This window comes from Rhizopus delemar, genomic scaffold (genome assembly GCF_000149305.1).
Source record: "Rhizopus delemar RA 99-880 supercont3.21 genomic scaffold, whole genome shotgun sequence".
In the NCBI taxonomy this organism is placed as follows: Eukaryota; Fungi; Mucoromycota; class Mucoromycetes; order Mucorales; family Rhizopodaceae; genus Rhizopus; species Rhizopus delemar.
Window position 1 is genome coordinate 318063 of NW_027137847.1, and position 16107 is coordinate 334169.

The 16107-nt window shown below is 38.2% G+C and overlaps 8 protein-coding genes across 8 annotated transcripts; 5 read left to right on the top strand and 3 right to left on the bottom strand.

Annotated features, from left to right (window-relative positions):
* Positions 1–362: 362 nt before the first annotated feature.
* On the top strand, positions 363–677 carry RO3G_16683 (uncharacterized protein; the record flags this gene model as incomplete). Its single annotated transcript, XM_067671267.1, has 2 exons — positions 363–493; positions 557–677. The coding sequence occupies 2 exons, from the start codon at positions 363–365 to the stop codon at positions 675–677; spliced, it is 252 nt and encodes an 83-aa protein (XP_067527368.1).
* A 1476-nt stretch (positions 678–2153) lies between these two features.
* RO3G_16684 (uncharacterized protein) lies at positions 2154–3017 on the top strand (the record flags this gene model as incomplete). The annotated part of the gene is made up of 1 exon (XM_067671268.1): positions 2154–3017. One exon carries the CDS (start codon positions 2154–2156, stop codon positions 3015–3017), a length of 864 nt encoding a protein of 287 aa, XP_067527369.1.
* Positions 3018–3372: 355 nt separating this feature from the next.
* On the bottom strand, positions 3373–3669 carry RO3G_16685 (uncharacterized protein; the record flags this gene model as incomplete). Its single annotated transcript, XM_067671269.1, has 2 exons — positions 3373–3529; positions 3656–3669. The coding sequence occupies 2 exons, from the start codon at positions 3667–3669 to the stop codon at positions 3373–3375; spliced, it is 171 nt and encodes a 56-aa protein (XP_067527370.1).
* A 918-nt stretch (positions 3670–4587) lies between these two features.
* RO3G_16686 (uncharacterized protein) lies at positions 4588–9651 on the top strand (the record flags this gene model as incomplete). Its single annotated transcript, XM_067671270.1, has 2 exons — positions 4588–6226; positions 6386–9651. 2 exons carry the CDS (start codon positions 4588–4590, stop codon positions 9649–9651), a joined length of 4905 nt encoding a protein of 1634 aa, XP_067527371.1.
* A 1470-nt stretch (positions 9652–11121) lies between these two features.
* RO3G_16687 (uncharacterized protein) lies at positions 11122–11868 on the bottom strand (the record flags this gene model as incomplete). The annotated part of the gene is made up of 3 exons (XM_067671271.1): positions 11122–11342; positions 11395–11603; positions 11789–11868. 3 exons carry the CDS (start codon positions 11866–11868, stop codon positions 11122–11124), a joined length of 510 nt encoding a protein of 169 aa, XP_067527372.1.
* Positions 11869–13836: 1968 nt separating this feature from the next.
* Positions 13837–14010, top strand: RO3G_16688 (uncharacterized protein; the record flags this gene model as incomplete). The annotated part of the gene is made up of 1 exon (XM_067671272.1): positions 13837–14010. One exon carries the CDS (start codon positions 13837–13839, stop codon positions 14008–14010), a length of 174 nt encoding a protein of 57 aa, XP_067527373.1.
* Positions 14011–14546: 536 nt separating this feature from the next.
* On the bottom strand, positions 14547–15188 carry RO3G_16689 (uncharacterized protein; the record flags this gene model as incomplete). Its single annotated transcript, XM_067671273.1, has 1 exon — positions 14547–15188. One exon carries the CDS (start codon positions 15186–15188, stop codon positions 14547–14549), a length of 642 nt encoding a protein of 213 aa, XP_067527374.1.
* Positions 15189–15618: 430 nt separating this feature from the next.
* RO3G_16690 (uncharacterized protein) lies at positions 15619–15861 on the top strand (the record flags this gene model as incomplete). The annotated part of the gene is made up of 1 exon (XM_067671274.1): positions 15619–15861. The coding sequence occupies one exon, from the start codon at positions 15619–15621 to the stop codon at positions 15859–15861; it is 243 nt and encodes an 80-aa protein (XP_067527375.1).
* Positions 15862–16107: the final 246 nt, after the last annotated feature.

Consider the following 16107-nt stretch of genomic DNA (forward strand, 5'->3'; position numbering starts at 1 on the left):
ATAAACGACTTTTAGACAAAAAGTATCACTCGCAGCTAAACAGTTTTGCACAAGTTATCTGTATTGATTTAAGCAATAAACTTCTTGCGGATGCACACATCGACAAAAATAAGCTATCATGGAAGCACATTCCTGTTGCTTATAAAAATACGGCATATAAAGAGCTTGAAGAGTTCGCTTTACGAGCAAGTATCCCTTTAGGTCGATGTGTTAATAGCTGGGGAGCCCAAGTTTTGCTAGCAAAGTCATACAACAATTACCACAACAAAAAGGTACTCTTTTTCTACAAAAACGTCCATTTGATTAACCATTATATCTATATTAGTTAAAACAATAAACTATCGAACACTACAAGTAGCTCAATGGAGACAAACACCCACTTAGCAGAACAAACAAATGATACACATCCTGAGGAAAATTTTGATTTTGAATTACTTCCTGACCTGGATTCCCCTCACGAATTAGAAGGAGGAAATAGCAATGAAATTAACATGTATGTTTAATTTTAAAAACAAAAATATTCTATGATCATAATGATTAATTTTTATTGATTTAGTGCAACTTCCTTGTCTTCTGCTGTCTCCCTTCTCCCTCCTTCTCCTTCTCTTCGTTCTTCTCGTACCCGTTCTGGTACTCGTCCTGCTTCTCGTCGTTCAACTAAAAAGAGAAGAATATAATTGCTTTCGTTTTCTCTTTCTTTTTTTGTTTTATCTTATGTTAAATAAAGTACACTGTTATTTGCTAAATGTCTGTTAGGATTGTCTCGTCATGACTAAATCTTCAGGATGGTAATGCTAACTATTTTTTTTTTTATTCTTTTTTTATATGCCTTAGCTTATTCTTCAATGTCATTGGTCCTATGACGTTAATTCAACGAAATAAACTTGTATGGATTTTAAAACATCTTTTTTTTAATAAGTATTTTGTTCTTTCCTTTAGTTTTTATTATTATTATGATTTATAACTATCATTACTTTACTTTGTTGACAGTTTCTGATACTTTTAGCTATTGTTGATATGCATCGTACTTTGAAAACAAAATAGCTAAAGCTTAATCAACTCAAAAAGTTAATCTTTACAAAAGAAAAACGATCCTTTATTTTATTACATGATATAAAGTTGTTGGATGTTGTACATCTTTTAACTATCGCTTTTTTTCTTTTGCTTATAGTAAACTTTAGCTTTCTTTACATCAAGTATCATATTTACTTTATTCAAACAAGATGTTTTTAACTAATGGTTCACCAATTAAAAAAAGTTCGTTTATGATTAGATTTCAACATGTAACAACCCTTATCCTTTTTTTTTTTTTTTTTTTTTACAGTATAGTTTATTGCATTTTTTTTTGTTTTACATTGACATCTTACTTACTCTATCTGTAGTATACAATTTAAGTGTATAGTCAACACCATACCATGCTGTAGACCAGTTTGTCGCAACTATACATAATTATTCATCCACTGCTTTTGTATACTGTACTTGATGTGTTGTTTCATATTGCATTTGCTGTTGATATTAGGTAAGATTATACTGTATACACTTTAGATAAATTGAGCCTTAGCTAACAGCGTATTGTATAGATCATATGTTTAAACAAGATGAAAGGTATAATTTATTTGTTTATTATTTTTCTTTTGACTAACGGTTTTTATTCATTAGATATTAATACTCTCTTTTATTTTGCAATGAAAAAAGCGTATGAACCGACTATAGTGATATCAATGATAAAAACAATGATGATAGAGCATTATTGAACCCAATACAGTACATGAGCATGCACTGAGGAAAGACAGTAGTGGTTATATAAGGCAATGGATATTTATTATCAAATTATAAAAAAAAATCCTGGTACATAATAATGAAATTTTAAGAAGTTAAATATTAATCATCTTGCTGAATGTAGATTGTAATGAAGATTGTCGAATAGAATAAATCTAAATGACCAACGATAAATGCTAGTCACAGGGAAAAAATGAAAAAAAAAACACAAAATTGTTGGTCGTACCTACAACAATCTCAGTTTCCTCCGCTTCAGCTCCTAATGTGATAAATGCTCTCAGAGCCACGCTTTATTTTTAATATATATATAATAGCCAATAAAATTTCCCTTTCTTCCCTATATCTTTCAAAGCCGCGCATCGTGGATACAAATTATGAGTGATATCGAAAATGTTGAACACCAAGGCCAACAACAGGAACAAACACTTCTTTATACGAGAGACGACGTTGCAAAAATCCTCAAAGAGTTCGACCGACAAAGGGAAGAGCAAAGAGAAAGTATTTACAGAGGGATACAACTCCCTGAACAAATCCGAGAGATTCTGGACGAAACACCAACCGCAGACCTCAAGGATGATATCAAACGTTTTAAACGAAATGTCCCAAAATACAACCATAACGAGTGGACAAGGACTCCCCAAATCAACAAAGAATTTATTAATGAACTCAAGAAGTGGAAAGTTGACACTCACCAAGTTGTTACCTCTATCATCAAGCATGCAGAAGAAGCAAGATTTCAAGCCAGAACAAGCACTGAAATCTTTGAAATTTTGGAATCCATCGAAGGGAAGTGTACCCTCGAAGGAGAAGAATCAAGACAGTTATTTTTTAATGCAATGGCCCAAGCATCAAGAGCAGCTGTGTGTGGGTTCGCCCATGCCAGAGACTTGGATCAAGAAGCAAAGGAGTATAGTACCAAGGTACTCCGCCTCCCAGCCAGTCTCCGATACATGGAACAGGAAGAAGATAACAGGAAACCCAACTTGTTTGACAATGACTTCGTCAAAGACCTCCATGATGTCAGATTCAACCAAAGGATCTTATCAGGAGCAGCAAATTACAACAATCGAGGAAGAGGTTTTTCCCACAGAGGTAATGGTCGTGGAACCAGACCTTTCTACAAATCTCAGTTTGGACATTTTCAGCCCAGAAGACGAGGCCGTGGAACCTTCGGACCCTCTACGATCAATCAGCAGTTCACAAACAATTACACAGACAATACTACCTCCCACCAATAGTGCAGAGACATTTAAATCAGCAGATCAAGGAATTACCGATAACACAACACAAGAATCAAGAACAATGTCCACTTATTACAGCACAACTCAAAATACCATCTACAACACCACCTACTACAACACAATCATCTCTTCTGGAGACACCACAAAAACAATTGAACCCAAACCTCCAAACAACAAAGGAGATACAGGTAAATTATTCGATCCCGGAAGATGGTATCTTACCAGGGGGACGTATAACATACTTCTTACACAATTGGCAGAAGATAACTTCACATCCCTGGCCGTTGCAGATAGTCAAAGAAGGTTACCAATTACAGTTCACCTCACATCCAGTTCCTTGGAAAACAGTTCATCACCCAATCAGCAAGTTGGACCAATAAGAGAAGAACTTGGCAGTACAAAAATTCTTAACAGCAGGAATCATAGAAGAAAGCAAGGACCCAGTTTTCTCAAACCAATTCCTTTCAAGCTTCTTTACTATCCAGGAACCGACGAAAAGAAGATCGATCCTAGATTGCAAAAAATTGAACCAATTTATACAAGTTCAACACTTCAAGATGGAGGGGGTACCAGCCTTGAGAGAACTGATAGAAAAAGGGGATTATATAGTGAAATTAGATCTGAAAGATGCTTACATGGTAGTACCCATCCATGCAAACTCCAGACCGTTCTTAGCGTTCAAAAACTTAGGGGTCACTTACACTTACCGTGCTCTAAACTTCGGATTAAACACGGCTCCAAGAATATTTTCCAAACTTCTAAGATACGCCCTGGAGCCATTAAGAAAAGAAGGAGTTCGGCTGGTATATTTTTTAGACGATAATTGCATACTAGATCAAGACAAGGACAAAGTGCAAAGTTCCGCGAAACGAATTATCCATCACCTAGAATCCTTAGGCTTCATTATAAACAAGGGAAAAAGCGTGCTAACACCCCTGCAAATTCAGGACTATTTGGGATTCACTTTCAACACAAAGAAGATGACAATAAAAGTACCAGAAAAGAAGATACAAAACCTAAGACAGAGGTTGAAGCAGGCTGTTGTATCCACACAACTAATAAAGTGAACATTCATGGATAAACTTGGATACTACAGAATTATAGTCTAACCAGATCTCTATTAATAAACGTGAGAATTCTGCAATAGCCAATCTTGCCCTGTTGTCCTACCAGCGTTCTAAAAGACTATATCGGAACCTGATTACAACAACGGCAGTTCAATCCTATTCTATAATTATCGTTAGATCAATAGTTTAATTACTTCATTGTCCCTTGATTCGTCAAGTAGACAGCGGCTATTGATTATCCACTATCCTTCCTTATATTCCATATCATTCTTTTAACCGATCAATTGAAATAGCGGTAAAGACCCAGACATTCAAAAAGTATAAATACTCTCAATATTTTTTATTAATAAAGTCATATATAATCTTTAGTTTCACAACTATCGTCTTTTTGTAGTTTTTGTCTTCTATTTCATATTTGGCAAAACATTTTTTTTTGTGAATTCTTTATTGACTTTATTTTTAAAAACAACCCTCTTTTTATTACTACCTACCTTACCACTATGTCAAACTCAAATGACTTTAACTCTGCTGCTGCTGGTTCTTCCAGTAGTAATGATAAAATTTATCCTGATAACGCCCGTCGTATGTCAGATGTATCTACCTTATCTTCAGAGGCACAGTCCTCTGGAATGACCACGTCCGCAGTTTCTTCTGGTTCTTTTGAGCCTAGAATCGCAGCTCCATCCATCCACTCTTCTATTGAGGAGTTGGATTCCACCATCATCGGTGCCACCCAAGTTATCCTTAACTTGTCTGTTCGTCTTCTTTCCACGACCCCTGAGTCAGAGGAAGATAGCATGGTGCGCGCCAAGTACGAAGCCTGCTCCAAGGACCTGGAGAGACTAGTTCATACTAGAGATCTCCTCCAACGAGCTATGACCCATGCTGTTCCTACCGCTTGGACTGGTGCACCTCAGGTTGCCCCTGCAGCCTTGAATGTTGTACCTCCAAACCTACCCCTCATGCAGTGGAAGGGTGCGGACTTTGACCCATCTGCCCCTGTCTCTGTGGATGTTAAGCACTGCTTAAAAAAGTTTCAGGACGTGATGTTCGCACATGGTCTTGATCTTGATCAGCACTGGCTTCGTCTTCTCCCTCCCTGCTTGTCGTCTAGTCAACGTACTTGGCTTGATGAATATCAAGAAAAGGAGGATGTCCATACGTGGAGTCAGTTCAAAAAGGCTTTTACTGGCCATTATGGTGTTGGTTCGGCTGAAGAAAAGGCCACGTCTACAACGGAGTTGTTACGCATCTCCATGACTGCTGCTGAGACTGTTGACCAATACGTTGAACGTTTCAACAACCTCCGTCGCTTGGCACAGATCCAAGATCGCTGTGTCTTGACTCGTTGCTTTCTGATCGGTCTTCAGGCCGACATTTACAAGAAGGTGATCGTGTCCTTAGCCAATTGTACGGATGCGCAAAAAGAATCGGTCGACTACGTTGTCAAGTTGGCCAAGACTTTGTACCATTCATTGTACAAAGTACGTAGAGTTGCTAACGCTTCTCACACTTCTGCTGGCCCCTCCATGGTCAATGACTCCTCTTCTTCTGGTCGGAAGAAATCCTCTGCTTTTGTCTCTGGTTCTGCTGTTCGTGCTGCACCTTATCCAAAGGCTTCTAGGAAGTATTGCAGCTTCCATAAGACCACCACCCATAGCAACGATGAATGTCGTGCTATGAAGAAATCTTCCTCTCTTTCTCCTTCTTCGGGTTCTACCCAAGTTGATGTCTCCTCTGGTTCTGCTGCCTCTCAGTGGAATCCAAGAAACCAACCTTCCGGTTTGGGACGTCCGTGCCGCTCTTGTGGTGCTGACAACTGGCGTCCTGGTCATCGATGCAAAGGAAAGGGTCGCTCAACTGGCTCTTCGGCTGACGACTCTGATCTTGCTGGGCCTTCTCATTTGTTTCGCGGAATGAGTCGATCCCCTGCTTCTTCCTTGTCTTCCGTTGCCTCTTCTGGTAACGATGTTTCTGCCTCTGTTGGTTCTTCTGCCACTCCTACTACAAGTAGTAGTGATGCTTCTTCCGGTCGTAAGACTGATGCTGCTGGCCCCGTTGTCTCTGTTCCCGATTCGTCAGACGATATGGACATTGATGTTGCAGAAGCCCTTACTGTGGCTGAAGCTGCTCAGGCCTGTAAGTACATTACACATCACATCTTTTCTAAAGCGCCTTCAAACACTAATACGCTTTATGTTCCTATTATTGTAGAGCACATCAAAACATGGGCCATGATTGATACCGGTTCAACTTTTTCGTGTGTGTCTCCTTCGTTCTGTTCGTCGCTTGGTTTAGTTCCAACACCTAATCCAGGATCGATCAAGTTAGGACATAATAGTTCAAGTACTGTAAGCCGGTTAGGCATAATAAATCTTACTGTTTATTATAACCAAATCCGTTTGTCATATGAATTTGAAGTGTTTGATTTTAGCAGTGATGTCCCCATTTGTTTAGGACTTGACATTTTGCCTAAACTAAGAATAGGTTTAACAGGATTAGCCACTTCTTGGTTAAATTCTAATATTCCTAAAATACCTGATCCAGTTAACCCTGATGACTATAAGCCAAATGAAACTCCTGTTGGCACTAAACAGGAAAGACAGCAATTGATGAGCACTATTCAACCTTTGTTAGATGCTAATACGAGTATCCCCATGTCTTCTCATTGTAATTTACCCGGTGCTATCATTACTCTTGATACTGAACCCAATGCCTTTGCTTATCGAAGACAACCCGATATTGCTATTGCTAACAGAAAAATCATGGAAGACCAAATTCAAACTTGGTTGGATGATTGTGTCATTGAACCTGCTCCTTCCAATACTCGCTTCAATAACCCTATTTTTCTTGTTGGAAAAAAGGATGTTAACGGATTATACACTAAGAAAAGAGCAGTTATTGATCCACGTATGCTTAACCAACTCGTGAAGAATGTTGATAGAATGCCTTTACCTCTAATCAGTGATCTTCATCAACGTATGGGTTCTGCTACTATATTTACTACTTTCGACATACGAGCATGCTTTCATCGTTTTCTTATCCAAGAATCTGATAGACCTAAAACCGCATTTACTCATCCATTCACTGGTATGCAGTATCAATTTCGTCATTGTCCTTTTGGCTTGACAAGTACCGGTAACATTGTACAGCGTGTTCTTACAGATTTGTTCGCAGATCTTCCCTACACTGCACTCTATATTGATGATCTATGTGTCTTCAGCTCTGGTGACATGAATCAACATATTGAGTATGTCCGTGAAGTGTTGAAACGTCTTACTGCTGCAAACTTAATTATTAATGTTGAAAAGACACATTTTGCACAAAGTTGTGTAAACATTCTTGGATGGACTATTGGTAACAATGGTTCTCTAATCCCTGATCAACGTAAACTGACAAATATACATTCTTGGCCCACACCTAAAACTGGTAGACAAGTCATGAGTTTTCTTGGATTTGCAAACTATTTCCGTAATAGTTTACCTATGTTTTCTCGCTTGACTGCTCCACTTGACCGGTTACGATCTCTTAATTCTTTAAAAGGAATTTGGAATGAAACCCATGAATGCAGTTTTCGTAACATTAAGGATGCCTTGGTGAATGCCCCAGTTATTCACATTCCTAACCTTAAGTACCCATTCTACGTCGCAACAGATGCTAGTGCTTATGGTATCGGCGGTGTCGTTTATCAAGTCATCGACCAAGTCATTCAATATAACGCCTTTGCTGCAAGATCTCTTTCTCCTACCGAACGTCGTTATCATACAAACAAACGAGAGTTGTTAGCGATTGTATTCATGTTTGAGAGATACAATAAATGGTTATATAACCGTCATTTTACCTTGACAACTGATCACAAAGCCTTGATTTACATCAAGAAGCAAGTTGTTCCAAATGCTGCCATGCTTGTTTGGTTTGAAACAATTTTCGAATATTCCTTTGATATTGTTCATTGTCCTGGCATTAAGAATATTATCCCAGACGCACTTAGTCGTTTATTCCCAGATGACAATAAACTGGAGGGGGGTAACAATGTCAACAATGTTGCCATCTACAGTATCCGTGGTAAAGAAAAAGAAAAAAGAAAACCAACTTTTAAAGAAAAATCTAAAAGTTATGAAACACAAACATATGCAGTCACTTCTGCAACATCATCATCATCATCAAAACCCTTATTGCATCGCGCTTTGCAATATGAAGATTATATCACACCTCCTCCTGAGGAAAGAAAAGATATAATATTAAAGGCTCACTTATTAGGCCATTATGGAATTAAAGCCATAGAACAAACCATTCATGGTGATAAACTCCATTGGACTAATTTACGTCAAGATATTCAGGATGTCATATCCAAGTGTCACGAATGTAAAATGTTTAATATTGCCAAAACAGGTTATCATCCCCCTAGAAGTATCCTACCTGACGGACCTCTAGATCATTGGGTTATGGACCTCGGCACTTTTAATATAACATCTACGAGCGGAAATAATTTCCTTCTTGTCATGGTTGATTTATTTTCTCGCTTTACTATCTTGAAAGCCATTCCTGATAAACAAGCTCTTACTATTGCCAAACAGCTTGTTGATATCTTCTGTACTTTCGGCTGGCCTAAGGTCATTGCTAGTGATAACGGAAAAGAGTTTACTGCTACCATCGTCACTGAACTTATTAATAACAGTGGTATCGATAAGAGAGTGTCTAACCCTTTTAATCCCCTTGGTAACTCAGTCAATGAAGCATTTGTAGGAATTGCTAAAAAGACTATTGTTAAACAGTTACAAGGAAGAAAAGAAGATTGGGATCTATATGTACCTGCAACCCAATATGCTATGAATCTGAAATATTCCAGACTTCATAAGAGTAGACCATATACAGTAATCTTCAATAAAGTACCAAATGATATGAAAGATTATTCTCATATTAAACCCACTCTTAGAAGTGAAGCTGTAGATTCTAAAGCAATAGAAAACAGACTTAAATATGCTACTGAAGTCGTTATCCCTGCTCTTGCTAAACGCATTAAGGAAACTCAGGATGTAGACAATGCATATTTTATGAAAACAAACAAAATCGTTCACACACCATTCCCACTCCATAGTGAAGTCATGATTAAAAATGTGAATAAGGAAAACAAAACTGATCCGTATTACGAAGGTCCTTTTTATATAAGTGGAATGACAACTAATGGCAGTTACATATTAGTTGACAAACAAAATAACCTCTTATCAAGAGATGTACCAACCTCACACTTAAAACTTATTGCATTACCCAGCAATAAAAGTGCAGAATCAATCGATGACCAACATTATGAGATTCAAGCAGTTATACAACACAAAGGAACTCCAGGTAATTACCAGTACCTTGTTCATTGGAAAGGATACGATGATCCTATGGATTACACTTGGGAACCTACTTCTAGTTTTGATGATCGATCTTCAATTGAAACATATTGGGCTCGTCGTCAAGCAGGTAATAATACTGCTGTCTCAAAGAAAGCAAGATTACCCAAACGTACCGTTCCTACTCGTGATCATCACAGTAGAAGCAAGAGATCAAGACGTTAAATTGTCTAAGTAGTTGACCGTCTTTTTCCCTAAGACAATTTTTCCTAAAGAAGGTTTTTTTACTATCAGGTTTTTATGACAACTTACTACTACGATCTACCCTCAATTATACTATGTCTATTTATCTGCCCTATGATCATTATCGCACTTATTGTGTATGACAATTACTTTTTCCTGAATCTTCACTTATCCTTTTACCGTTTGCTTCAAACTAGAAGGGGGCAATGTTGTATCCACACAACTAATAAAGTGAACATTCATGGATAAACTTGGATACTACAGAATTATAGTCTAACCAGATCTCTATTAATAAACGTGAGAATTCTGCAATAGCCAATCTTGCCCTGTTGTCCTACCAGGCTAAATGAAAGATTTACCGTCCATCTCTTTGGAAGCCTATAGCGGCGCTAAAATTGAGCGTACAGACGTATGCTATACATCATTCGGAAGCCTTGGTTATCTATTTTTAGACTATGTAACATTAATTTCCAAAAAAGGTAATATGCGGGAAATAATTAGGAAAGAAAACAGGCGCTATAGGCCCTGATTTTTATAGTTATCAATGAAAAATTTCTTAATTTATTTTAAGCACTTCGGAGTTTTTTTACGGGCGTACTAGGTGCTGAGGTATCATTTTCATCAGATTCGCTATCGGAATCGTCATCTGAGATAAAAATAAATGGCTCTTCATCGCCCTGATCACCAGTGGCATCTTCAAAAACGGTTGTGAGCAACGATACCAATGAACCTTGGTCGGCAATGCCTGCTCTGGTGAACGACACTTGCGAAAAGCAAGCAAGCATTGCCTTCCAGTGATTGCCAGCATGTTTTCTTCGCCAGATGAATTCCACTAATTTCCATGGCATCATCGATGCTGTGCGATGACGGCTGGTCACTCTGTCGTATTTACCTTAATAATTTTCTTAATGTCGTGTGAGATCACTCAAAAGATTCTTCAACTAATAATTTGACTGTATATCATATATAGCCCAAAGTGCTATATACGATAAACAGCCCACACAATTTATACCGTACTACCTCGGACCCTAAATCACATTATTATATTCTAAGACGTAGTTTGTATTGAATGGGCTCTCTCTCTCGTCCTTACTCAATAAAGAGGTTCAAGAGACTCATCGATTTTTCGACTTATTTTATTACTTTTATTAATCGAGAGAAATAACACGCCTATTCCACACACTCCTCGTTTGATACCATTCCAAGTACCTAATAGCAGGTTGTTAGCATTGCTTAAGAATTCTATGATCTACACAAGTATGTACCTTCTATTGTGTTAGTGCAGGCACCTGTCTTTGCATCGCGAAATGTTTTGGAGTGATTGACCGTTTGAACAACTAAATTTCGGCTTGGATCGCTGTCAATCCCCTTATGGCCTTTCCAGCAGTCTACCATGACAAGTGAGCCTGTAAACAAGGGTTAGGTGCACTGATCATCAAGTATATACATATTTCAAATGTTACCATCCTTAGCAAAAGTATCGATTATGAGCTTCAAGGTATTTTGGTTGCGGTTAGGTACCGTCAGCAAGAACACCTTACGTTTGGGAGTGCGCTCTACACCTCCAACAACCCAAACACCGTCTACCCTCTTTCCCTTATTGTACTTTCTTTTACCAAATTTGCTCTCATCTATTTCAACAACAATTGGCTGTCCATCACTGCCAACCCCACCTAAGTACGACTAATTAATTACATACTCTGATATCAACAAAGCATCACGTACCAACTTGAACATCTTCAATTCGAAGATCTGCCTCCATTACTTGATAGATATCTTTGACAATGCTGCGGACAGTTGGCAGGCTAAGTCCAGTCATGGTAGATATTGTTCCGTTTGGAACTTGCAGCAGAAAGAGATACACTACTAACAGTGTTTGATGGATAATTGACTTGCGACCTTGAAAGAAGGATCCATCCAGGTAAGAAATACGGCTACGACCGCACGCACAGGTGGTTGAGCCGCATCGCCAAAAGAATCCATCCCTGCTGGACTGGTTCAAGCGCATTTCGGAGCCTTCCTTGCACTTGCGCGATGAAAAAAAGGCACCGTTCTCCTTCAAGTAACTTTTACCAGTTGCCTTTAGTTATTTTCCCTCCCACTTAAAAAATAAACTTACTTCAATGTACATTCAGCCGTCATAGTTCTTTCAGCGATGTATGCAAGAGTTGGCATGTTGTTAGCAGCTTTAGAAGACATTGGAGATTGATAAAACTGATAAAAAGATGAAGGAAAGAAAAAAAAAACAGAAATAACAGGCCTTTTTATATTTTTTTTACATGTTTTGTTATCTGTCCGAAATCAGCCGATAGATAGGCAGCATCTCCGCAACGGGAATTCGTTTTACCATACAGAACCGATAAAAGTTTTCCGAAAACTTTTGATATTTCCAAAAAAAATAAGTTACTTAGACCCAAAAATAATGCAAAAAGTAGACTATGTTTGCTGAGCGTCTACCGAGAATCGAACCAACGCCTTTAGAATGAGAAGCCATTAGCATAACCCAATAACCACAAATGTTGATTTGCCGATTCTCGTTTCGCAAGCCTTTTTGTCATACAATTTTTGGTTTTTGGAGCTGTTTTTCTCGACCTGCAGAAGTCGTATCTCGGCCCGGACTTTTTTAATGACCTTCTACTTGTCATCCCTCTTGAGTGAAGTAATGAAGAAGGAAGAAAAAATGACTGTCCTTAGTAGATCTCGCAATTGGCCAATTTTGGCTTAATAAACTCCGCTTAAAAATGATGTAATCGTGTTCTGTGACCCCAATTACCATATTAAGCATACCAAACTCCGCGTGCGGAGTTTGTATATATATTTATAGTAGATGGACGGTAAATCTTTCATAGATCCATCGTTAGATCAATAGTTTAATTACTTCATTGTCCCTTGATTCGTCAAGTAGACAGCGGCTATTGATTATCCACTATCCTTCCTTATATTCCATATCATTCTTTTAACCGATCAATTGAAATAGCGGTAAAGACCCAGACATTCAAAAAGTATAAATACTCTCAATATTTTTTATTAATAAAGTCATATATAATCTTTAGTTTCACAACTATCGTCTTTTTGTAGTTTTTGTCTTCTATTTCATATTTGGCAAAACACAGGCAACACTAGGACAGCCCAGGTTTAATGGGGAAGATGACTGCCATGATTCCAGCAGTAGCAGAGGCACTGCTCCACATACGATACCTCCAGAGAGACTTGACGAGATCATTGAGAGGAAGCCACCAGAATTGGGAGAAGCAGTTCGTGTGGTCACCACAAGCAAAGGAAGAGATCAAATGGTGGCAGGAGAGTTTGGTTGTAAAGAACGGCTTACCAATCAGACAATTACAGATGGAAAATCCTGCAATAACGATCTATACCGACAGTTCGGATACAGGTTGGGGGATCACCTCCTCAGTGATAAAGACTTACGGGTTTTGGACGGAGAAAGAAAGAGAATGGTCGATCAACGTAAGAGAGCTGATGGCCATTTATTTTGCCCTAAGGCTCCATGCCTGTCGTGTTTGGTCATTAATGATGTCTTTATTTATTATTTTATTATTGATCTCAGTCCAGCCTACGTCAGACTATACAATTAATAGTCAGACGATATAACCCAGGGTTCATTCTAAATTATAAGTTCCTCTCCTTTTTCTTACTTAATAAATAGTAGTTGTTAGCTTTTGACTTCCTACTGTTTTCATATTATAAGTACCAAATATCTCAATGCCACAAGGTTCAGAAACAAGACGATAAAGGTACAGTGGGTGGACTAATTGTCCCAGTGTTTCAACTTTTTTTACTTTCGACTCCATAGCTCAACCAATTCTCAGGCTATGCGGATAGTTCTATGCTCATTAGAAAGGTCTCAGTCCGTGCTACATTATATCAAGCACTCAGTGTTCGGAGGTTACACAGTCTGAGTTTATCAGCAATAGAAAAAAACCACCGCACTGGGACAATTTTTCCGCTACCCGCTTATTTTGCAATCCATTCCAAACATCGCTTTCTTATCAATCATAAATCACCGGAATTTGCATACCAACCTTATTTATGACAATCTATGACTCATACCTTTAATGTAAAGTATAAATAGCCGTACGTTGTCAGTTTTTTTTACAATATTTTTTGTCTCTTTCTATACTGTACTTTCTGAACTTTATCTTGCCTCAAATGACTCGTACTATCAGCAAATCTGCTCAAAATCAAATCCAATTGCTCTTGGCTAGTAACATGACATATGAACAAGTTATGGAACGCATTCCCGGATTGAAAAAATCCACTTTAGATACAGTGGGTCAAAATACCTCACAAACGTATGATGATTTTTACTTATTTTTGATGTAATTCCATAACAAATTGGCTCAATCATTTCAAATTTAAAATATAAAACCAACTATGTGTGCACTATTGTGTGCCAGAATTTTAAGCCCAGATAAGTAGCTGAGGTCTATTAGGATACAGATACTTAAGCTCGGTCTATTTGTGAGGTATTTTGACTTTATTGATTTTTAGTGGATCCGCCCTTTTCAGCAATGAACTTGTGTTCTTTCTGGCATACTGTCAATATACTTTAAACATTGATCTTTAGTAAAGGGATTCCATTCCTTTTCCACTCTCTGCCATAGTTCCTGCATGCTTTTTGCTCTATTTTAGTACATACTTAGATTCAGCTTAAGATGATACCATATATGCTCGATTGGACTCAAATCAGGACTCTGGGATGGCCAGTCATCAATATCACACATACTGTTATCTTCCATATACTGTTTTGTAGACTTTGATCGGTGTTTTGGGTCGTTGTCATGTTGAAAAATGGATGATTTCCAATCTAGGCCATAGTACCGGAGCGTGTCCTTAAGGCTTGTGCCAAGGACTTCTTGCTATACCTCTGAATTCATGATGCCATCATATATCTGACATGCATACCCGGGTCCCTCACTGGTTATACAGCCCCACAACATGGTACCACCACCACCATGCTTCACTGTAACTTCAATGTGATGAGGCTGAAGACAGTCTCCTTTACGCTTCCAGTAGTATTTACAGCCATCCGAGCCCCAAATATTAATTTTGGTTTCATCCAAGAAGATGACACGTCGCCAGTCGTGAATGGTCCAATACTGATGCTTTTTAGCTCCAGCTAATCGAGCTTTTTTGTGCTGTGCAGCGAGTAAAGGCTTCTTCTTTTTTATCTCAACAAAGATCTCCACAGAATGCAAAACATTAACAGCAGATTGGAACGACATAGAATGCCACAACTCTTCCAGCTTCAGGTGGATCTTCTTGGTAGTCCTTAATGAGTCATTTACGATCTCTCGCTTGATTAGACGAAGAGTGATGTCGCTTACAAGATGCTGTTTGCCACCTTTCTTGCGAATCCGGTTAGGCATCCACTTATTTGCATGGTTGATAACAGTGTTTTGATGCACTCCAAACCGTTTTGCAGTAACCTCAGTCAATACATCATGCTCTATTGCTAATTTGATGTCCATTTGAGTTTCGTATGCTAAGGATTTGGGCATTTTTGTAGATGGATAGATGATGCAGTAGATGGAAATTTACTTACGGATTAGCGAAAGAAAGAATAATCAATTCTTTTCCAAAGTTTAAGTTTTATGTTCCGGGATGACTGCGCTATCCGGGAAATGCCTAAAACTTGCCGGAACATTGTTTGGAATGACCTATGGTGGAGAAAAGAAATAATTGATGAAAGTCAAAATACCTCACAAATAAACCGCCTCCAGTTCATAGTTGCTTATTCGCTCAGTTTTCAATTTCCGTCGTCGGAATTTTATGCAAATAGACTCAACCTATTGTACAACATCTGTGCAAATTTTGAAAAAGATACAAAAGCTATTGAGTAATCTAGAAGACTATAACGTCAAAAAGTGATGAGGTTTGTGAGGTATTTTGACCCACTGTAGGTATATCAACTAGTTCTTTTCAAACAGAATGAAGGCAGCCCCTGGTCTAAGAGCAACTATTGGTGAAACTACCAAGTCATACATCCGTAGACAAGTAATAAAGGGTGAATTCAAGGCAGCCAAAGCAGTACATCAATATCTGAATGGTTTGGGGTATACTATTGGTTATTCTGCAGCCTTGAAGCTTCTTAAAAGTATGAACTTCAGAGCTAAAATTAAAGCCAAGAAGCCTTTGCTTAGTAAGCAGCACAAGGAACGACGTTTAGCATGAGCAATGGCTCACAAAGTCTGGACAACCGATGATTGGATGTGGTATTTACACATGTAATAAAGTAATAATATAAGTTACTACGAACAATGGTCCTCCGAATTAGGAATATCGGACATTGTATTACGCCACTTCAAATAAAATCCCGATCCACCACAGAATATTCTAATAAGTTCCTGGATCAGGATTAATAATTACTTCTTGATAAGAAGATGTTAAACTATGCCAATCATATAAATAACTCATTGT